This window comes from Ischnura elegans, chromosome 12 (genome assembly GCF_921293095.1).
Source record: "Ischnura elegans chromosome 12, ioIscEleg1.1, whole genome shotgun sequence".
In the NCBI taxonomy this organism is placed as follows: domain Eukaryota; kingdom Metazoa; phylum Arthropoda; class Insecta; order Odonata; family Coenagrionidae; genus Ischnura; species Ischnura elegans.
Genome location: NC_060257.1, coordinates 90000002 through 90024723, shown reverse-complemented (window position 1 = coordinate 90024723; position 24722 = coordinate 90000002). Strand labels below are relative to the sequence as shown.

The following is a 24722-nucleotide window of genomic DNA, read 5'->3' as shown; positions in this document are numbered from 1 at the left end:
CACAGTTGCTATTCCGTCATGATTTGTCAAGAACCCAATTCTATATTTTCAGCTTCAAGGTGTCCCATGTTCCTCCCATGGCATAAAAGCATGTCGTCAAAGGTGCGTTCAATTAAAAGTGAGCTTATTAGCAAAGAGAGCGCTTCCAACAGGCCAGTGTAATTTAAGAGCATTTTCCCACCGATTCTTGCGAGTGGCTTCTCTCGGCCTCCGCACCGCGCATCTCGTTCAATTATCATCAAGGGGCGGTGGTAGTCTTCATTTCCTTTCCACTTACACTATCCTCTTTCTCTCTCTTTGAGGTTCCCTTTCTCGCTATTCTTCCTTCCCCTCATTTCGCCTCATCCATTCCATCCCTCATTTACACCCCGTTCTCCACCCTACGCATGCACTTAACGAACGCATCGAACGAATGATTAAATCTTTTCGGCCGTTCGCCACCGAAGTCGTTCGTCGATCATTTGCGATCGAAGTCCGTCGTGATATTGATGTTTCTCCTCACCGATCATGCAGTGACATCGGCTGCGATAGATATCAGTGGCGAATGACGTCGGTCCTGATTCATACAGGAAGTTATCTGCGATGGACCATTCGGAATTGGCTGACTCAAGTAAACGACGATCGACATCACTTTAACGACGGACCTGGCACATCATTCCCCCATCGCCCACCTGCCTCTCATTACGTGTCATCGCTTCTGTCGGATCTATGGCCGTAGTGACGTTCTAAGGTGATCGTGTCGCGCAGAATGATCTACCCGATCTGACTATCTATCTCCAATTCCTATGCGTACGGCAATTATGTCAAAGAGCGGCGGTTTTCGTCTCTCTTTTCATTTATATTCCCCTCCCTCTCTTCCTGGCCACTTCCGTCCCCTCCCTCCCTTCTTCCCCTCCGCGAACACCCCCTCCTCCCCCTCCCCTTCCCGCGTTTCATCGATCTTCCGCGAGGGGTCGACTCTGCCCCTCGTGAGTTCGTCGGATCGACGCCAGGTGGCTCGCGGGAGGGAGCGCGCGCGCCTGCCCCCCCCACCTCCTCCTGCTCTCCCACTCTGTCCATGGGGTGCAGCGGGTGCCTCAGTGCCGCTCCGGACTCCCTCGCCTCCGCACCCAATCTCCTCACGAGCTGCGCCCCGCTAACACAGCCCGAGGTAGTATTTGTGCGCCTCTAGTGGCAGTAGTGAGTCTCGGAGGATCACCGCCATCATCTATTCCCTGAGACTGGGGAAAATACGAGGGTAGTGGTGTGGGTGAGGTCACGGCCGAGCTCTCCTGCCACCAGAATGATAATTAAACATTCCGAGGGACTGTCTGACCAGCCGCCTACGCCACCACAGTAGGGCGGTCTCTCTGTGCGACTGTGAGCGAAAGCAATTCATTCGACTCATTCATCTCCCTCCATAGCGAGCGAACCTACTGGGCAGATGATCTCGCGGTTTGGATGGCGCAAAAGAAAACCCTGATATGAGCCAAGGACGGATAGGGTGACACGAGCACCTTCCCGTGCTAGCGTGTGCATCGGGGCCTGCAGTTTCATTTATTTCCAGTGTGTTATTTATTATTAGTGTGGGTGGGCGGGGTGGGGAGTGAGGGCTTCAATCTCTCTGCCAGCTAGTGTTCGTAGTGTCCAAGGATTGTTATTATCTTCCCCAGTGCTTGGTCCAATTCCCCCTCCCTCTCATTATCATTATCATCATCGCCATCTCACGCGCGTTGCCCTGGTGACGGCGGCGGCGCGGGCGAGGGAGTTGTGACCCCTTCCCGGGGCCACCCCTGAAAAGCAAGTGCGTCCGTCGACCTCCTCCCGCCCCTAGAGATACGCCCACCCCTGACGACACTCACTTCCGTGTACACATAGTCCAAATCAAGGAGTGAAAGCTGTTTATTTACTTTCTCCACTTCATCACCTCCCTTGAGACCATTTTCACACCCCTGTTCTTCACCTTGTTCTTCCTGAGGAAGGTCATCATAATCTCCTTTTCACCCTTGCATGCAACGGATCAATCGCAGTTTTGAATTACGCACTCGAGTGTTTGTGCACATCCTTTTCTCTGCATCGTCGAGTGATATCGTCTCCGTTTCTTCACCCTCTCGTCGCGACGGGATTACAGCAGCAGGAGCAGCAGCTGACGAGCAGGAGGACCAACGCCTTGATTGCCCAACGCGCGGCACACAGCATCTTCCCGCCGATGGCGCGGTCTCCATTGCGACTCATCCCGGCAACTGGGAAGAGCCTCATGGACCAACAAAAGCGGTACGTCTCTCCCTCCTCCTCTCTCTTTCCTTAAACGCCACCGCAAGTACTACTCTGGGAACTTCCTTTTTCTTGAATAATATCCTGAAAAAATGTTCGGATTTGGAGAATGTCTCGGAAAAAATCCCATTTCCGCCCTTGGAGTGATTACAAACGTAAAGCCCCGAATTCTCGCTATGCACCCACAACAAAGCGAAAAATGAAACAGATTTTATTTGAGAATCGTTTTTATTTGTCTAGAAATATGAACCTGTTATGATAGTTCCTTTGTGATGTTCTGAACTGCTTCACTTCACTTACTTGGAGCTGATATGTGGAAACTAGATACATAGCAGAATATTTTGTGTAATGGAAAATAGGTCTAGGAGAGTGTGGCATCTAGATGGGGTATTTTTATGCTGTAGATTTTGCTGCTATGTTCAGAGAATTTAAGATGACACTGGTACAGGTGATACTAAAGAGTATACGCCATAGTATTATTTACAAAGATCTGGATGATTCCAGTGCTACTGTCTCCTCATGTTTTATAATTTAAGTTTGAATTTTAAGAGCTGAATTTTCTGAGGATATGCACTTGGTTTTCTTGAACTTCATATAATTAGGGTCGATTGCATGTCTAGATAGGTTTCTGTCATCTTAATGCAATATTCAGGGCATTAGAATGATTTCACAGCGATTCCTAATCAATAGTTTCCACCCTTTGAGCAATATTCACCTCTTATGCGCATGTTTAGGACTCAGCATGCTCATTTTTAGCTCTGGATAGCATCACATCGGTGAAAAGTAATTCCCGTGGAAAACCTTCCAAGGGAATTGCTTAGTTGTTTTAAAGTGGACGCAAGGAAGTCCAAAAGACGTACGATTGGAAATACGCGAATTTCAACAAAAAATGACGAAACAAATGGATATTGGTTCTGGGCCAATGCGTGGTGCTCAGAAAAATAAAATCGATAATTTAAAAAGCCTTCCTGGGTTGGACACCGGGTAAGGCTGTTGAAATCCGACGTTTCGACCAGCGGCTATGTGATCATCGTAAAGGCTGAGGTGTAATCAGTTCGCGCCGGGAAAGACAAAGATTCTATATCATCGAGCATTTTTTTCGCTATTCTATCTCAATTTCAGCAATTTTTGCAAGAAAAAATTTCACCAACGCGACCAATATCTCGTGCTCAGGTCGTATGGAATGAAAAAACTTACCTCATTCCAAAGTTTTGGCAATAAATGTTTTATCGCAGGGATTGAACATGAAGAAAGCGTGGGGATTGCGTTGGTGTGGTGGCTTAGCTTCACGCCTCAAGGGCCAAACATTCAAACATTTTCCAATCCCTGAGAAGAGTCGTGTGTGGAGGACATTTGAAGTCCATCTGTCGGGTGGGACGTTAAGCCATGACCCCTTTGGCGCCTTTCACTTAGAGCAGGCTAATGCCGACGCCGGGTTTTTCTCCACCCTTCTTAATCTGTCCTTCTTCCATGGCCCAAACGTCTCAAGTTGCTACTGGTATTTTACCACTAATGTCATATGTGTATGTGAACTTCTTTTGATCATGTTCTCGGTAAACCTGAATTTAGACTTTGCCTTCAAGTATTTCAAAAGAATAATTTAAGAAAGGGATTTCAGATAAGAAAATTGTAGTATCTGCAAGTATTCTGCTGATAACAGGAATTTATTCTCAGTGCGTTTCGAGCCTCTTAGCACCTCTAATGGTACTGGGAAATAAATATGCAAATAGGACAAATACATACACTCATCGCATTATTTCAAGGGCTGGCTCGAATAGGTGAGGATAGAGCTCATCCCAGGCAAACGCACCGATGTAAGAATTCCACATGATCCTGTAACATGGCCTCACCGCAAGGATTTTAATCTTGTCTAAAATTTAATCAAGTATTTGACTTCCAGTCCCTTCGAAAATTTTTCAAAGGCACCCTAATGTACTTTATTTTACTACTTGCAACAGAATGCGAATATATTTTTTCATTACAAGTAATCGTGAACCAATAAGCAGCACATTTTAATGAATACTCTCTTTTAGCTTATCCCTTGTACCTGCTATCTCTCATCAAAGTTCTCCTCTACTGTTGCAGTTAACTTAAAAGCACGCATTGCTCTTATAAGAATTATATTAAACGTCATACTATAAATGCAGATGGTTGGAGAATCGATCCGCTAATTACATCAAAGTATATATAAGAAAAGACGAAAGTCAGTGATGGTAATACATTTCTACAATTACCATAATGAGAAGATTGGTTAATTGCAGTGTGCTTGGAGCCGATTGCTATCCCTGATGGTCTTTGGCATGAATGGTCAATCTCTCTATTCTGAAGTTGGCTTATATTTATCTAATCTCACTTGAGCGATCATTTTCACCACCCCAGATTTTCTTAGAAATCTTTTCCTAAATTCTACTGGACATTTTAATCGGCTGTTGCTGGGTAATTAGTGCCTTACAAAAGCCTAGTTTTGTATTGGATTCTTAGGTGTTGATGTCCATTAACTTTATCATAAATATGGTGTATTGAATATTTTCGTTCTTATATTATTTCCATGGACACTTGCAACCGCAATACGTAAATTTTATCTTTCATTTTTTTCTAAGTCGTAAAAAAATGTCTGCCTGGGAATTTTTTGAAAGTCTTGGTTGAAGATGGTGGTTTGGTATCGCTCTGCATGCGTTTATCAGCTTAATATCAGGCTCCTTGTGTAGTAGCGATTCATGGTAGAAGTGGTCTAACATATTCAACGATTAGGTGACGAAATGACTTGAAAAGTGAGTGCAAATCATCATTGAGGAACCAACGAACCGATTTTTTAGAATTTTAAAGTTATATAGCAAATAGATAAGATTGATATTATTTTTAATAGTCCAAAAGCAAAGTTACAAAGGGAAGAACTACCACAAAAGATCCTAGCTCCATTATGCGGGATTATAAAATTGCAATAAAACAAAATTTAGAGTTTAGAAAATAGTGGTAGAAAGTGTGACTATGAATTGGAAGGGGGTATGGAACATTCCGGAAAAGAAAATAAATATGATATTGGAGTGCCTGAATCAAGTTTTAAATTGAATGCGCAGGAATACTCTGAATCTAATTGAAGACAACTTCAACCACTTTGTAGCTGATGCCGTTTTCATCGTCGAAGGAGCTCTGCGTTATAAATTCCTCGATGTACATTTTGCCCTTCAGTTCTTGGTGGTTGGTTGCGTGCTTTGGGCCGATTTATTGCCGGGATGAAGCGGAAAGGCGTTCGCTATTTTACCGCTCATACCTACTCCTCAATATAGGTACTCTTCTAATGAATGGTATGAATTTGACCCTCGTTTACGGAATATGCTATTGTTTTACTTTTTTGCACCTCTATTTACTCTCTTTGAATTATAAATATACTAGCTGACCCGGCGAACTTCGTACCACCTAACAATCAATGAACTTACAGTTTACTTACACCATTTATAAATCAAGAGCGGCTGTATCGTTTTTAATCATGTTTAATTTATTATAATAAAATAAGGATACAAATTCAATAAAACTACGTAAATGAGTACCAAAATTGCTTGTCAGAAAGACATTTTCTTTATTGAATCTACATAGGGTGAATCGGAGCACGTTTACGCGGGTTTTTTTCAACAAATTTTCTTACGTTTTAGCTTAAGAAATTTTGGGCACTGTGGTTTAATAAAGCAGTTCATGAAATAAAAATTATACGCAATCAGTTGTTGGCTATTTGCGTTATTAGCTGTAAAAAAATGTTTTTAGGCCCAAGTCTGTTGCATACACTTGGCCCATTCAGGGGGCAGGTTGACACGACCCCAGACCGACGCTTGACTGATGCTCGAAATCGTGCAAGAAAAGCCCCTATGAAGCAGCATTCGCATTAAATGACTTAAGGCGCGCCAGTTTTAGTATCTCTGTTTGGAAAAAATGCAATGCGTAAACGTACTGCATGCGTAAACGCACCACAGTGAGCCCTACACATTCGGGTTTAATGTCTTGCGTCAAGCACCTTCTGATAAACAACAGTTTTTGTTTTGTTATCAGGCGCAAGATGAAGCGGATGAAGCTAAATAAATATAGCGAAGCAAAGCAGTGACGCAGCGAGGGGAGGTTTTGGGGGATAAACCCCCCCCCCCCCCAAGAGCTTAGAGAATTTTTTTATGAAAGATTTTGTTATTAATATTAGGGGGACGGAGGACTAACAAACAAAACATATTTAACTATTCACACAGCCACAAAACCCACTATTTTGAACCATTTATCTTAAAAAATGTCTGGGGGAAGTGCCCCCACACTTCCCGCTTACCTTAGCGAGTTTTCTATACCCTACAGACCCGTGGTATTAGCTGCGCCCAAAACCCCCTATCCTAGCTACGCACTTGAAGCGAAGGAATAAATACAGAGGATGGTTTATCGACTCGTGAACATAGCACGCTAAATTGACCATGAGAAAATCATGGGTTTTCATTAGCACATGAGCACAAACAACACAAAAACTGAAAGACTGACCATGCGATTTTTTAATCGTTATCACGAATGCAACACGAATTGTAAATTGAATACGTTTCAGCTCAAAAGGGCATATGAGTTGAGATCATGGAATCTACGGAATGAGGACTTGCTAACCTTTGAATTTTCCTTTGAGTAAAGTTGCGTGAATCACATTCATCGCCAATTTTTTTAATGATCAAACACGTTCCGTAGGATAGTTAAGGTTGGTTTAGGCTTCGAAAGATCATGAGCACAGAAACTACATTTTTCTGTAAATCGTACCCTGGTAAGCCAGGTACGTCCAAGGACTTAAAATATTCAGATAGATAGTTGGTGATTTCGTCTTCGTTTGTTACACATTTAAAAGATTCGAATCCATGCAGAGTACGAACTATTTGAATTTACGTCGTTTTAGTCATCCACATCTTCGTTCTTGCTCGCTAAATCAACCATCTTTGATTCTTTTGGTGATCAATCATATTCTGGAACTCTTTGTTGATGAGCTTAACTTCCGCTGAAACTAATTTGCAATCATCAAAGGAAATGAGTTAAAACTACTCGATTCCTCGACCAGAACACGGACATTACCGTTTGTCAACAATTGCTTGGAGATTTGTTTACAAACACGGTAGTGAAGTGTCAACTCGAGCTGGGCCACGGCTGGGCTTACAATTAGCTCGAATTAAATTGTTTAACTGTAATTTCAATTTAATTAATATTTTGAATATATTCAGTAATTAAAATGTTATATTGTTACTAAATTCAGTTATTAAAGTGGTAAAAACAAAGCAAAATATTTAATTTGTAGTTTTGACCGACTTATCAATTGTTGTGTTACTATAACTCCTAAAAGCATGTCCATAGGAAAGAGATGAATTTATTTTGTGAAATTTTCCTTTTTTTAATGGCCTATATGTTAACCCCGCCTGAGACGAATCCAAAGAACCAAATCTCATTGAAATCGGTGCAGCCGTTCTCGAGTTATAAGTGTTCTAACTAACACGATTTTCGACTTTCTTTTATATATATAGATATAATGTGCAAGTAACTATTCACTGTTTGAATGTCGGCGGTGGAGCACCGTCGTTCTTAATCCCAGGCAGTCACTGACCTAAAAAGTTATTGACGTCACTAACGGCTTGCGTACAATCACCCTTGCATTTCAGATATCTTTCCTACTACCTCGCTTTCCACCGAAAAAATGTGATGATTTGATGATGGCGCAGAATATTTATATAGATAGTTTCATCTTATTTTGCTATTTATTTTTAATAATCTGTATGAGTGAAGCAATGTAGAAATATTTTATTTCTCGCAAAACCTTTCTTCCTCCCTAATTCACGAATTAAGTCTACATTTATACATCTTACCTCTAGGGTCTTCATCATAGACGAGGTGAACCATGATGAAAGATCTGACGCTTTCCCGAAGGCGTATGCTTGTAGTGAAAGTTGCTCGTGTGCTCCACTGGGTTATCCCCTCCATGGCTGACGACGTGCGGTGGATCGCCCGATAAACCTTCACGTGAACCATCATTAAATCATAATGGTTCATTCGAGAAAAATAAAAAGTCCCGTGGAAGGTTAATTACAATGCCTCACTTCCTCCCAGTATTTACTTATTCGCAATTTGTGAAGTACTACCTCTCTTTTCGTAACGACTTCATGCAAAGGTTCTCTCCAGTCTCAGACCTCAGTGTATTTTCCTCCTCTGATTTCTTTGACCTTCCTTTCTGGGATGATGCAATGCCTGCGCTGGAAAAACAGGAGGTCGTTTACCTTAGCAAACCTCTCTAACCATGCCCGTATGCGTGCGCCCATTCGCGTGTCCATCACTGTCATTGTGTCTGACGCCGTGATCATTGGATATTTCCAATTATAGATACCATACAGGGTCTTATATTTTGCTGCATAATGAAATAAGTATTCATAGTTTTATGTGATAATTATTGAAAATGGATTTAGTTGCCTGTTCTTATAACATGGAACTTAAGATTGTAATGAAATGCCTAATTAGATAATTCTATTTTTAACGTACAAATACTTTAAAATTATATATTACTAAAATTTGTCCCAGTCGAATGTTGTATAAGTAATTATACATAAAATTCCCCATGTAGCTCGACGGATAGGAACAGTTAAGAATATAATTTTGCAGACGCATGTAGACTGAAGCGTTTAGCGTCCATTATTCGGGTGAGGTTTCTCATGAAACTCCCAAATATACAGGTGTTTCTTGATGTGACTTTGAGACTAATATTTTTCCTGAAGTTACGCATCTAAAGTTGAACGAATGGAGGTGGATATCTTTCAGCGGCGCTGAAGGCGAAAGTCATCTTCAAAGCCATAGCTTTCACGGCTCTCTTAACATTAGCCTTATAAAGGCTGCGTCGTTCGCTCGTTGCGAGGATCAGATCTTGATCCTTGGGTTGTGGGAGAGGATTAACTCTCCATCATATCCAGAAATTGCCACGGGGTGTATCCTCTCCAAAGATATTCGTTGCGTGACTCGCTCCGCCTCTTAATTACTCTCATGTCTTTTTTTCGTACGTAATTTTCCCTTTCTGCTGCTTTTCTATAATTAAGTGAAATTAATTTCCTGTAACGTTCCCCTGTGAATTCAATCGCGGCTAGTATACGTTGAAACACTATGCCACCTGATTTTGAAGACTTGAATGTCTTAAAAACTGCTCTTTCGACTATATAACAATTTGCATAAAATAAAAAGTGCAAAGTGCGTTTAGAAATGGCATATCAGCACATTTTCACGGTTGCCGTTCGGATGTATCGCATTTACGACTTCGCAGAAACAAAAATATTAAGATATCTAAAAGTGCTCCTTATATGTGGTAGATGAAGACTTTCAAAAGAGTCTTTTGAAGTTTCATGCTATTGCACACATCAGTAATTCAATTATCGATGCAAAAGTTGAATTGCGATATTGTTCGATGTTTACACCCAAAAAAATCGCATTTCTACCATCTTCTTACCTCCCTGGTCTTCATTAAAAGCCGACCAATGAAATATTCACGGAATAATGTATCAATTCGTTCACTTTCAACATTCATTTCAGGATAGAAGAGCAATGAACTCTCAAGAGCCAGCCGATAAGAGAAAGGAATACCTAGATTGCACTACTGCCGTCTGAGGGTTTGACATCCTTGTGGGTAGACTATCTTCAACTCCTATAAGATGTGCGCTGTGGCGGATAAGCACGGTGTCCTGGCGGGTGCTTCGTTGGACCTGGAATTTTGGTTCCGACCACTCGTTAGCATCTTGGCGCTGTCGCAAGAGCTATGGAGCATACATTACAATACCGAAAGTTGTCAAAGTATTAGGAACATGTACTCAATTAGAGAAAATTACTCAAACCTAAAGTAATTACTTTCCCTTGACATTGGCTCTCTCACGCCTAAACTGGTCGAATTTCTTTGAATAATCATTGAAGGGAAAATGTACTTGGTTTTATTAAATAATATGAACCATCAATTCCTCTCTTAATCGAAAAAGGGCTCAAATTTATGATACTATGCTTTTATTGGCACTTAATGACATTAATTATGTTCCTTACGACTTTTCATGCAACGTTCATTATATTTCCTATAACTACTCTTTACATAACTCATTATATAACTACTCTTTAAGACGTAGTGTAGAGGTTTATAGTGATACTTGCAATGATCTCTGTAAACTTCTCCACGGACTTATTGACTGCCGTCCTGGAGTTATTTTCTAACTAAAAAGAGGTCAACGTATTTTTCGTAAATGTTAAGTTTTGAGACGTTTAAATATTATGTGACCACTTCTTGGGGGGTCTGGGCAGCGAGTTTACTTACTTTTTGGGTACAAAAAATTCTTATTTTTTAAAATAGGGGTGGGTGAGGGTAGGAGCTATATTTGCTTACGCAATAATTTAACGCTTTTTTAGTCTAAATTATCACTTGTTATCCACTTGATATCCGAAAAAAACTTGGGATCCTTTTTTAACTCCTTCTCCCTCAGTCTGTGTTGTGCCTATTAATATAAGGTATTCATATAAATCTAAATATTACCCTTCTAGTCTCCTCAGGAGGTGAGTGGCAGGAGGTGTTAGGACACCAGCCGTTAGCCAAAAAAATACGCGTTGGAGATATTCGACGACTATTCCTTTAAATTTAATCAATTCCTTTATTACTGCAGGGAAAAAAACTCATCATACCTATCCAATCACCAAAATATCTCTCTCACATTATAGTTTTGGTTGGACCTAGAAACCTTGCAGGGCTTTGAAATCATATTTTCCATGTCGCTCGGAAAGCTCGCTTTTTAATAGCTCAATCAATCTAAGCCTAGCGCGTAGCCCACGAGTCTATTACGGCTCCCAGCCTAGTTAATTTAAAAGCAGTTCCAAAATTTTGAAAAATAGTAGGGTATTATTAAAATAAACATGGATAACGGAGTAAGAGCTATGGAGTGTACATTACAACACCTAAACTTGACAAAGTATTAGAAATACGTACCAAACTCTGTCTGCAAGCATTTCAATAGGTTGGGAAACCGGTGGTAGTGTTTTTTTTTGTTGAGGACATGTCGCAAGTTAACTGTTGTACCGTGCAGATGTTGGAGACACTCTGACAGAGTTGAATCTTTTGACGTTTGAACTAAATTCGCTCGAATGTCCTCTTTTTTTTACTTTTCATGACATCCTATATTGTCCTAACACCCCCCGCCATTCCTCTCCAGAGGGGGAATGCGAAGTGGCATGCAGATGAAGATGCAGGTAGGTGGGCGTCAGTGAAAACCTGGAATTGTAAGAAATATTTTGAGCTATGGAAAATTCAGGGAATTCTCGTAGAAGTCAGGGAGAAACTTTGATTGGAAGGTCTACTTATTTTCATGTCGATGCGTTTACATTTCGCTTCATCCATTTCATCAAATAAAACTCAAAGTATGCGCTTACATGCATTAAATGTGCCTCATCCATTCGTGGGACATTCAGAATTACTTCGATCATCAGAATTTTCTATCTGGGCGTTTATCTTCCCCATTGTTTATTTGGGAAGCGTTGAGGAACGTAGGCGTGGAGCGGAAACGTTTTGAATGACAGGTTTATCACATACAGGTTTATTTTATTTTTCGTTAGGATATTAATATGGTTTTTATTGAATTTGTTTCCGCTTTTTAGATTTTCCGAGTTTTAGGCAGTTGTATAAAGAAAAAATAAAATTCTCCAATAATAGTAATAATAATATTTTTCTCGCTCAGGGAATTTGATAAATTGACAGGGAAAAGTCAGGGAATATGAGAATTGGATATCACCACCGATTTGTGCGTGCCTCTCCCTCCGCTTCCATTCGTGCCGCTCAACGCTCGTCACTTGTTTTGAGGCCGTTCGCCCCCGTTCTTTCCCCTTGTGAATTGGCGATAGGTATCTCCTCCCTGGCATTCACGTGGAGGCAATAGAGAAGAGTCGCCGCTCGATCGCCACTTATTTGTCATTCAAATATTCAAATTATGGTTCAACTATAACGTCTTCTTGCTTATGACATTCTTAATTTACGTGGTATCTTTATTTTTTCATGATTTTATGAATTGTACCACCCGCTACCAATTTTATAACACTCCATCATATAATTACTCTTCTTCGCTCAGATGAAACTTACTTGATGCTGTTGTAAATTTCTACCAATATTTCGTACTAATGAAGAACAGTGAGAAATAGTTGTTCTTCTATCAGCTAATGATCGAGCCTAACGCTGGTAAAAAAAGTCTCCAATTCTTGATTTACTTTGTGGTATTCCATTATAAGTTTTTCTGGGTATCAGACATTTACTTATACCACTTATTTTTACTAGCGCCTGAAGGTGATGATAATTCATTGAAACCCGAGTCGCGCTCTGATAAAAAATAAGTGGTCTAAGTATTTGTCTGATATCAAGGAAAACCTTAACGCTGGTGTTTCAATTCTTATTTGGACTTAAATAATGGTGGGCCGCTCACCTTGGCAACGCACGCCGTCAGTTAGAACTGCGTGTAAAATTTGACCGATGGTTTCCTCAACACCTTCTTCCACACGCCTAATTACTACTCGCAGCGAAAATTCGTCACCTTTGGTCCTAATGTAGCGTCAAATCATTTACTACACGAGCGTTTGAATTTGAATGGTTTTAATCCGTACATAATAAACAGACGTATAATATATCATAACATTCAGTCTGATGTAAACCAGACTCAAATCTCTCTGGGAATTATACCGCGTGCTATCCGTGGAATGAATTCGGGAAGAAGGGCTGTAAAGCAATAATTGAAAATGTTAACTCCTCTTTCCATTAAAACGTAAATCATCCGAGTATAATTTCTCAATTGCGGAGCTGCTGTTTCCTTGCTCTAAAGACGTCGCGACGAGGTGACGACAAATGAATAATAATCCATTGTGTGAGTGAGTGAGTCGGCTCCTCCGAGGGAAGGAAATCCACCCTCCGCCCTGCACTCCCTGCTCGAGGATGACAAAACGCGACGCGGCCCAAAAATAAATTAAGCACCGCAAAACGCAGAGCCGAAATAAGAAAGGGGCGATGAAATGCGCGTCTTTTGAAACGGAGGCGACATTCCCGCTCGTGTGGAGAAAAGACATAAAAATATTGTGGTGAATTTCCCTGTAATCGGCGTATTTCCGGCACTGAAAATGGTGTACAATCACTGCTGGAGCATACAATAAAAAATGGAAGGAACCTTAAATATATTAAAATAAGTAAAAAGATTAATTTTAAATCCACGTTTTAATTCGATCTAAAAAGAGTGAAATGAACCCCCTGGTCCTTCCTTAGCCTTGGTCCCACGTTTAAATTTTACAAATATAAAGACATGATTAACCCTTTCCAGTCCAAATAATGAATATGCAGCAAAAAAATTTATTTACTGCACTAAAATGACTTTGAAAGTGTTATATATGTGCGGAGAATCTTTAGTGCGTTCAAATATATATTAATACAAAATTTCAGACCTGATTCCAAATGGAATCAGTGGCCTTTTTGAAAGCAATGATTTCCGTTCTAACTGAAGTTTCATTTAAATAGTATACAGGTTTAAAACAACATAAAATTTGTAAATAATGTACAAATTACATTGTTAAATTATCAATTTATTTAATAAAACAAATTTTTGAACTTCATGTAGATTACATATTACCTTTTACATGAAATACAGGGGACAAATATATCATTTTACATGAAAAGTTTTGAAACAGTTTTTTTCGTTGGAGAAGCACAATGGTAAGTTGCATTTCTCGCACTTCACTCGCGTATAACTTTTTATGCACAATTTACATCTATTTTTAGTATTTACATGCAAAGGCCAATGATCAATCCCATCGAATCGAACATCGGCCACCGGCCGTGGTGTAAAAGTTCTTTTCGCCACTCCTTTTCCCTCCACACTCGGTGATGAAGATGGTCTTCCTCTCTTATTAGAGATATTGGGACCAAAGTAGAGTAATGCATGAGCTACAGATAATTTGAACTCAATCAAGGGCATATATTTTTCTTTCAATTGCTCACAATGTCTGCGGTATAACAGCCAAGCATTTACAACACTGAGGTCGATGAAGTGAAAAATCACCCTGAGGTAATAACGCTTCCCTTTGAGGTTTGTTCTGTAAAGTTCCAGAAGCATATCTTGTTTATCGACTCCTCCCATATGCTTATTGTACGCACGAACAATATTTGGCTGTGGCACGTCTATGTACCTTTTTTCTGCTACAGACCAGCGTCGAACATTTTCCACAGGATGAGCCCCAACAAAGTTGGAAATTAAATACACTGGTTTATTGTCCAGCCATTTCAAAACAAACGTATTTTCACTTTTCTCAAGTCTATAATCAAAGCTACCCCTCCCTTGTTTTTTCAACTCCTTGTCACTTTTCAAAGTGCATTGCCCTAGCCTATTTCTACGGATAGTTCCTGCAGCTAAAATACCATCTTTCCTTAGTTGCGAGAATAGTTTAGGCGAGGAAAACCAGTTATCACAATATAATTTGAAATTTTTGTGCTTAGGGATATTTTCTGCTAGCCGAATGACAATATCACCACTGATTCCAAGACCAGATTCTTTTACATTAGTTTGCTTGCCCAGATAAATTTCAAAATCATACACAAATCCGCTAACCCCTGCACGAGCAAAAACCTTCACTCCCCACTTGTGTGGTTTGCTTTTCATATACTGCTTCAATGCTGTATGAGCTTTCAAAGGAATCATAAATTCATCCACTGAATTATGCTCTTCCGGTTCCACTTTCAGGAAGTTTTTCCTTAGAGCATTTAAAAATGGCCGGATTTTGAACAGTTTATCGTAAGCAGGATCATCACGGGACAACATATTGTCATTATTATTAAAATGTAGATTACCTCGCAAAGTTTTGAATCTATTGCGAGACATGACATCTGCAATTTGACCATATCGCGACTTTTCACTCCAGAACATGGAGTAACTTGGCATTGTGACAATGCTCATAATCATATGAATTCCTAGGAGCTGATGTATTTCTTTGTCATTAGTGTTTACATTTTGGCATTTTTCCTGCACTGAATAGAGATTAGTTTGCTCTACAATATTACTTATCATATCATTATCAACAAAAAGCTTGAAATATGAAAATGGGGTGCTAATTTCATCAGGAGGTGGTGAAAATTGAGAGTCACATGAGGAATCAACATAACCTAGGTCTTCATAAGTCCATAATGACCTATTTACTTTTCTCTGCGATTGGTTCATTAGATGCGGATAACGTTGTGCCAAAGGCATGTCATCATCATCACTATCATCACTACACTTATTTACTTCAAAAGCAAGTCCGACATCAGGGATGTTCGGAAAACCCTGTACCTCGGTATTCATAACGTCAGGTCCGACTGCTTCTCTATTCAAAAGCCAATCCGGGTTTTCCTCTGAGATGTCTTCATCATCTGAGATGTCAATATCAGAGATGTCACCTTCTAAAATGTACACTATTTCCTTAGTCGTCAATGATGTCGCCATCGTCTGAAATGGAAATGATTCGGTGAAAATAAAATCTATTTTCCAAAATCCCTGTGGCTTTACTAAACATAAATACACTGAAAAAACAATTAGACAATTCCGTTCATGAGATATTCAATTAACACGTTCCGTCAATTCTAATTCGTATTTAAAATACCAACTATTTCGTTGGATCTCAACTAATGAGCTTACTTTCAGTAAAATGATGCTTTGCAAACTCGGTCAAACTTAACACATACATCTGGGCCACTGATTCCAAATGGAATCATGTTATATTATATAAAATTACAAAGACATTTCCTCTCGCAGAAGCTTAAAATCTCTTATAATCAATGTCAAACAATGTCGAAAGAGCTCTTAATTTTTATGGTCAAAATACTGCACTTACCTCCGTTTTTCATTCATGTAAAACTCCGCCGATGAACTCCGAAGAATACTCACAAGCACATGTGCAGCAATCTTCATCAATAGCTGAAGATCGTATTTATTCTTGAACGGCGAGTCATAAAACCTGGTGGTGGCACAATGTACTACGGCCGCTAACGCTAAATAGAGTCCGCGGGGGATTTGAATTGATGCTCGAAGCAGGAAAGCGACGTGATTCCATTTGGACTCACTGGACCGGAAAGGGTTAAAACTAAAACTAACTTTACCTAAGGTCCCTTTTTACCGAAATGAAGTATCACTTAAATCAGTGCATTTTTTTGCTAACTTTCTCAAATCTGGCAGTCAATTTATCGCTCCGTCACGTTGGGACACTGAACTATCAAAACCGTGAAGGGATGGAAAGAGAATAAAAGCAGTTTGGTTGGGTGGTGAAATGATCGGGCTGTCACCTTTAAAAGAACGCGAAAGACTTATTGTACTTTATTCCCTCGATTGTGCTGTAGAAATTTTTGTCTTCCACACCTTCTTACCCACCCACAATCTCATACTCAAGAAACCCTCTCCTCTCTTCCGTATATAGTTGATCATATTCATCATTATTAGTCCTAAGATTGCTTTGACGCATCTCTCCATTCCGTTCTCCTATCCGCTACCCTTTTCATAGCTACGTATTTCTCTTCTTTTTCATCCTTTATAACCTGTCCTATTGAACTCATTCAGGGCCTTCTTTCCTTCCAGCTGCCTTTCTACGATTGCTTCCATCTCGCCATCATGGTTATAGAATAACACACAAGCGTATGTGATTTTCCACAGTTTAATCAAAATTATATTGATTTAGGTTTTTATATATAACCGCAATTCTCAATATGAGAGGGTCAATGGGAAAGTTAATTCGATACATTCTCAATCATAGTAAATACCGGTTGCCCGTTGAAGCCTTGGTCGCTGTAAGTTTGATCAATGTGTTTGGAACTACAAGAGTTTGTTCTTTTAACCCAACGCTTTGAGCACTCACGATACACCAAAAGCAAGAACCCAGAGTATAGGAGGAAGTAACATCCATTATATTGTTATTCTTAAAATTTCCAGGAATCTTATTTTCTTCAGAGGAAACTAATCTTCTGATGACAACCCATTCAAAGAATTTCACATTCTAGATATTTTTCACTATTCACGATTAAATAATCACAAATAATATTTTGAAAAAAGTGAGGAAAGATTATTTTGATTATGAGATTCTATTCTTGGTCACTGGAGTTTATTTCTGGGTGATTCTATGGCTTTAATATACTGTTATGCTGAGGACATTTTTGATGGACATCTTTCAAGATGCCATAATAAGTGTCCGTCATGGTATTACTAGTAAAGGCCTGTATATGAATGCGGTGATACTGTGCTGTTTTCTCCTCATGTGCGTGAATACGAGTTCAAGTTTTAAAGATATGTAGACCTTTTATAGAACCTCACCTAATACGGTTAATTTACATCTGTGGACAAGTTTCAATATCTCAAATATTTTCACGTTGCACTAAAGTGAGGTGGCAACTATTCTTGTGAGCAGTACTATCTACACCTTGAAAAATATTTGGCCAATAATGCTTATCCATTGGACTGGATGGATGGCACTCCAATGGGAAAGAATAGTAAGTCCCGCGGAAGACGTGGAAACCTGAGGGATTTTTCAATTGCTGTACAGTGGACGCACTGCAGACCTGTACTTAATAAATACATTTGTGGATACACTTGTCTGTAGCCGAAAATGATATAACAAATACTATCACACATAAAATTCCCTTTCAATTGTGGTAATATGTAATACTCACCTTATGAGCAATATTTAGCCAAAAATTATTATTGTGTGGCGTTACGTCTTTAAATCTTCCAGATTGAGAACGTAGGCCCCCGACACAATCAATATCTATTAGAAGTAGAAATATTCAAAATCAGAATTATTACAGAAAACAACGATGATAACTAATCATGTCATAGGAAACATTGCCAAAGAATAAATATAAGCTGTATGATTTTGCAGAAATCACCCATCTCAGCCGAGCAATCTATCCTCCGCCAGCGCCGAAGCAAGAGAGAGCTTGCCGACCTCCGAATCGTGTCAGGGTGGAGGGGAGGGAATTTGCAAAGGAGTGGAGGGGTAATAGGGCGATGTTCAAGTTAGCTGCATCGGTGTAAATCTGCCGGTAGGCGTCCCTGTTGACTGGCACCACTGCAGATTATCCAAGCCGGGGTTGGGGGAGAACCGCGTACCGCCGGGTTTTCTCTCCTATTTCTCCTGGGTTGGAGACATAACCAAGTGGGGTGATAGCTGGTAGAGGGAAGTCATTGGAATTCATGGAGGGCAAAGACATAGTGGGATGAGGTGTTGGAGGGAGAGAGAATTGTGATAGGACAAGTGGAGTACTTCTCACTCCAAACTGCATTCTTATGCCTCAGCACCCACTTCCCCTTGATTGCCAACGAGTAGGTATTCCTCCGCCGTACTATCTATAGAAGTCTTGATCTCCAGGTGGTTTGGCGTCGGAGGGCTAGCGTCGGAGGGCTGCGTCGTAGGGTAGCGTCGAAGAACAGAGTCCGGAGACAAGACTTCCGAGACTTAAGAGTCTCCGAGCATCCGAGTCGAAGGGCCTTGGCGCGAAAAACCTTAGCGCGAAAAGTCCTTAGCGGGAGAAGTTCTGCGGATAAGTTCGGAGGAAGTTCGGAGGAATTCGGAGGAATTTCTGGGGGGCTACCAGAAATTTTGGGTGGGGGTTCACTAAAAAATGCCACAATTGTTTAGGACTGAATAGCAACATTTAAAACAAAGCAAACGTGAATTTTTTTAAAATCTATACTCAGGGCACACCTTGTATTATATTACGAAGCAACGGGGGGAGGGGAGGTGGGATTTTTAAGGAGTGCATCTTGGGAGTGAAGTGGCTTGGGCATGATTCTGGTCTCGAGTGTAGTTTAAGCTGCTTAATGAGAGATTGGTGGAATGAAAAAAGCGTGAACGATGCGATGCAAGTGGGCATGAGGCAAAAGCAGATTTCAAGAGAGAGGGACTTGACACTAATTCGCGCGCGCCCGCTCGGAAGAATCTCCGAATGACTCGGAATGGAGGTCACCGTCGTCCTGCGTGCGCTCTCTCCACCTTCTTTTGTTCGTCGCTTTGCTCGTTCCGCTCGGGTTCTACGTGCGCGCATTCCCAGTCTAAGGGCAATAATTACGCTCCGTTTTCGCAATGACTTAAGGCTTGGTTAAACTATTCACTGAATGTCGCACAGGTCTGAAGTGCGTGAACTTTGCTTGAACGGTATTAGCGGAACGCGGAGAAATTATGCGAATGTATGACCCAAGTGGGGAGAGTGCGAATTTTACAAGAGGACATCTCTCTTTGCACCAACGGTGTGGTTTCGCGGTGAATTGCCACGTTTATTCTCGCATTAACTTGCAAGTGGATCATGCTAAAATCTATCTTATGACTTAGCTTTGAATCTTCGTTCATAAAAACTTACAGTTTTAAACTTATTATGGAAAAGCTGGAAATTCGAATACGTTCGTTGTCTGAGTAAATGAGAAATAAATACGGAAATATGAAAAATTTCCTGGTTCCCATTACTTACATGCTGATTTGATGACAGAAGTTCACTCTTATCCTTCGAGCGTCAAAGCGAGATTTTATATTTTCTATAAGAACGATATATTCAACTACTGTTCTGGATAAGTGGACATTTTGGTACGCTGCTGAACTCCTATTTTTAAAGCTAACTTAATGAGCTTAAGATGAAGCACTGCCCCCGCTCTTACGGTCGTATTTTGCTTTTGTGATGCATTGCTTGTTTATAATAATACATTATCATCTGGAAATTGTCTGGGAATATTGAGTATACCCTTTTCAACATTTGTATGTGTTACAAACACCGAAAAATACCTTCGAGAAAAAAATTCTCAGGTATAATTTTAGTATTTTATACATTGACAAAAGTATGTGAGCTTTTTTCTCTGAAAAACACTCCACGATAGTGTCAATTTTAAGCAAATAATACGTAATAACGAACGGCCGTGGAGTGAAAGCAATGCCTCTTCCAAAATGGATTTGAATCTATCGCTGAAATATAAAAATATAACGATTATCAGGAGGCTGATGAATCTAGGATACCTATTATATTATAAAATTACTGCCTATTCTCCGCAAAAGGTGAGTTTTTGTTGAGAGTTGCCGGTTATGTAATTTTATAAATATATATTTTTCCACAAGGTAAAGCTTCGAAACACCTCCATACTTGGATATCACCTCAGAACTTTTATGAATTAAAATTTAGTTAATATTTGTACGATGCCATTGAATAAGCAATTTCTCTGACCCTAGTATTAATGCAATGCAAATCAATGATATGGAAGGTTACATTCTGCCCCTCTCCCCACTACACAAGAGTAGCAATAGCGATCGGTTCGTAGATCAATTCGATTGGTTGGTTGAGAGGCTGGTGCCCCCAATTACTGAGGACGGCCAACAATGAAATTTACACACTCTTGCTACGGGCGCGGGTAGTCACTATCCCCGTGCCACCTGTGGTTTGCCAGAGACATCTGGGGCATGGCCAGCAAACCACACATTAAGGGTTTCAGTGCGCCGCTACGAAAGAAGACTCGCCCGAATTCGAACCCTTTGGCGAAGATAACCTTTGGCTCAAGAGAGCCGACCGGCGCCATTGATGAATTAATCACGCTGTTTTTACGAGCTAAAATATTAACATTGCTGTGAGAGTCACGGTGGGGGTGGACAACCTTTCTTTACCTGTCCTTGTTCCAATGTTTTTCGACCGGCGCGACCCGCTTGCGTTAGGATTTAACAATGGCATATATTTTCACCCTACTACCCTTTACTTTAATTAATATTACCTCATAAACTAAATTTTAATGGTGACACATGCACATAAATCATTGGCAAGCCATTTCAATAAAAAATGGAAACGCTGATATATGCATAACGTAAATTTAATTAATTCAAAGAAATGATTGGTCCCAATATGCAGGATATCGTAAATGTACCCACATAGCAAAAATACGTCCCGGATACGTCTCTGAGAAGTCTCGAATATCACATGTTACGTCTCGGAGACATTCTGAGAGCTTCAGAGACATCTCTGAGACTTCTCTGAGATGTCACTATGTCCAAAAAAATGGTCCCTGAGATTTCTCATGAGACGTCTCAGATAAGTCTCTGAGATGTCTCATGAGACTTTGTACTATGGTATGCTTTAAATTTAGGCAGAAAATAATTAAATGCAAATTATACAGTTATGGCCTACTTTTCTCGATCATTTTTAGCGACAAATTTTGCGATGGATGACCTTTTGAAAATAAAAAACCCATATTAAATGTCGTGATTTTAATAATCAAAACTGCAGAATTGCACCGAAAATATATATGGAAGGCATTGATGGCGTTTAAATAAATTTTTTTTAAATTCCTGAGCGTCTCACGATTACATCTCCAAGACATCTCTGAGACATGCGCGGTATTCGAGACCATAGTGAGACATCTCTGAGAGGTTCGTTGCTATGTGGGTACTAATAAACAGATTGAAACGTTTACGGATAATTTGACAAGCATGATGGCTAAATTCTTTAAATTTTGCATGACATCTCTATTTACTTTACTATTTCGTATTTATCGTGATGTGGGATTGCTCTTGGCGTGGATGCCATCGTTCTCTCCTCCGGATCAGCCTCTCTCTCTCTCTTCTGACCTTCAAATTCCTCAAGCCCGCACCAATATATATTTCAAATCTTTTCATCCAACTGCGTCTAGATTCTGGAACTCTCTACCGCCAAATATAAAGACGTCACAATCACTTCAGTCGTATAAAAGAAGGCTGTACTCCTAACTGAAGTCTGGGGCTTAATTCAGTCTCCTCAACTCATTGAAGTTATCATCTTAAGTTAAGTTGTGATGCTATCAAAACTCATTACATAAATGTGTATATGTATGTGTGTGTTAATTACTGTCTGTGTTAAAACTTGTATTTTAATGTTATTAGTATTGAATATTTTACATTTTTTGTCTAAATATCTACTACTTGTTAGCCTAGCAGTAATCTCCATAATGCTATATTTTTGTTAAAATGCTTTTTAGTAGAACATTTCCTGTACTTTCTATTTTTTGCTCTCATAGGTTTTAACTAGAGCATAATAAAAATATTCAATCATTCTGTCGCATCTCCTCAGCACTCCGCCTGCTTGCAACTCCTTTCCTCTTTCCCATTGCCTTTGGCCCCCACCCCTCTTTCTCGTCTCCCCTCCTCCTCTTTGAGCTTGCCCGTCCGACTACCTCTCTCGATTTGCCTACCCTGTTCTTGCTTATCGTTTGGTCTAATGCTCACTCTCTCGTCAGATTCATTTTCGACGGGTACACTTCGTGGAAATTCATCGAAAGCAATCATACAAACGGCTGTGATATTATAATTTTCCAATCTTTTTAATTTGCTCAACCGGTTTCAATGTTTTCACATCAATGTGAGCTGTTAAACTGCGGAGCAGCAAGCTTGATATACATGTGTATGGCTGGGAGGTGTAGGTGGGGTCAAATATAGAAGTAGGAATCGGGGGTTGGGGGGGTAAGGTTGGGGACTCATTTGTGCGACTGAGGTTTAGTTAGGGTCTTTGGACAAAGTTTTTGGGGGGAGCAGGAGGGGAGACTACCTTATTAACCAGACTTTCTCCAAATAATTAGGAACACACTCCTGTTTCAAAATTTTCTACAAAATCCAGTTCTTTTACCCTCGTCAAATATATGTAAAATTTTCAAATTAAAATCGGACGAATCGTCACAATTATATTAATTATGTGTTCCTATGACTCTCTGGCGTTTGAAATGTACCGATTGCTTCTAATTACCCGAGTTTTAACAACCGTAGGATTACATTATTCACATTTGCATATCAATTTTTTCTACCTCTGCCTCCTATATCAGCATAATAATACCCCACAAGGTGTTTTTCCCTGATCTCTTCATTTTTTATTATTTTAGGTGGCATTTTATCATTGTTAACTTATGGTCGCTGCCAATATCTGTCCTAGGGTAGCTTTTGCAGTCCTTCATCTAATTCCTGAATATTTATTCAGGAGAATGAAGTCGCTTTCGAATCTTTTCGAAAGATTTAGACTATTACTAAAATGGAATAGCCAACACCCCTTTCACATATTCCCACTCGTCACTGACAAATATGGCTGACGCAGACTTCTCCATTCCATAAATAAGTGCGTCATTCCACTTCAGTGAAGAAATCACCAAAATACAAACCTTTTTTCCATTTCGCCAAACGAAGTAAATTTAATATTCGGAACTTTGGTGAGTAATGGAAAACGATTTCAAATGGTCAGAGCTAAGCAGAGGCGAAAGTAAGGTTAATAAAAGCGGCCTAGAAGATAATAATTGCGTGGGAACGACTCTCGTTGAAGAGATTTCCTTGGGAAGTCGTGGCAACTTTCAAATAGCTCACTGAGAATGTGAGGTAATGGAATTAGGAGCGACTAATTTGAACTCGTGTACCAGCGCATACAATCCTCTTTCTACGCTTGCTCCTTCAAAATCGACGAGTAGCGTATTTCGCTGCTAAGTCGTCTGGCACCGCTCAATTTCCAATGGTTCCGTGAGTAATTTAACATGGTGTACATTGAAATATGAATCTCGCATACTTTAACCAAATTTTAGTTGAGCAAACCTCTCGATGACAATATAGGGATGTGATTTCTAACTCTCAATTCAGAGCAAGAAACTTATGAGCTCTGTTGACTTTGGAAAAGCAATTTGGTCTGGGGTGATATCTCTGAATTCATATTGAATAAAAATACCTGTGTATAAAACTGTTAAGCCCAATGACCATGGGATGTTGAGAAGATAATTAGTAAGGTTAGAATTATTTATCTTGACATCTATTCGTGAAGAGCTATCCAAAATTATTGCCATTCTATGAATAAATTGTGCAATTTATTTTCTGTGTGTGACCTACTGTAAGTCAGTGTGTGACCTGATTCATCATAATCACTGATCAACAATCCTTAGGGCAAGGCGAGAATATACAGTGTACTAGAGTAATTTTGCTAAATAGACTTGAGATTGTGAAATACGATGAAGAGCTATAAAACACGATAAAATCTTCACTTCTTCGTTCAAATAATCTCTCGATCACATGCAAATATGCACATCATAACTATTAAGTAATAACTGCAGCAAAATTTTATCTCTTAAAAATTCACGTTAGGAAAAATCAGCTGCGAGGGTAAGGAAATGAAAATTGATCACTGTTTACGTGTCTGAATAATTCCAATACTCGAATTCATAAAAAGCGATGACTCTGATTTTAGCTTTAGTTGTCACTGTAGGGCATTGATTCAATAAGATCGATGAAAAATCAACTGGAAGGAAAACAATATGATTAAAACGGATATCATAAGTGGATATCTCTTGGAAAACTGTTCGATTCTGAAAAATGTTTCGTTTTCGAATCGCTACTGGACGAGACTTTATGTTAGATTTCATTGATAAGGATAAAGCCATCTTAATTGACCTCACTATGAGCTTATT

General features: G+C 39.8%; 2 protein-coding genes across 2 annotated transcripts in view; one reads left to right on the top strand and one right to left on the bottom strand.

Annotated features, from left to right (window-relative positions):
* The first annotated feature begins 1072 nt into the window (after positions 1 to 1072).
* The window catches only part of LOC124168746 (whirlin), a 521564-nt gene continuing 497914 nt past the window's right edge, over positions 1073 to 24722 (top strand). The window contains exon 1 of the mRNA XM_046547013.1: positions 1073 to 2253. The gene's annotated coding sequence lies outside the window, so the exon portion shown is untranslated. The remainder of the gene's footprint in view (positions 2254 to 24722) is intronic.
* Positions 13684 to 16269, bottom strand: LOC124169855 (piggyBac transposable element-derived protein 2-like). Its single transcript, XM_046548653.1, has 2 exons — positions 16141 to 16269; positions 13684 to 15755 (listed from the first exon to the last, which is right to left on the bottom strand). The coding sequence occupies exon 2, from the start codon at positions 15750 to 15752 to the stop codon at positions 13938 to 13940; it is 1815 nt and encodes a 604-aa protein (XP_046404609.1). The 5' UTR covers positions 15753 to 15755; positions 16141 to 16269; the 3' UTR covers positions 13684 to 13937.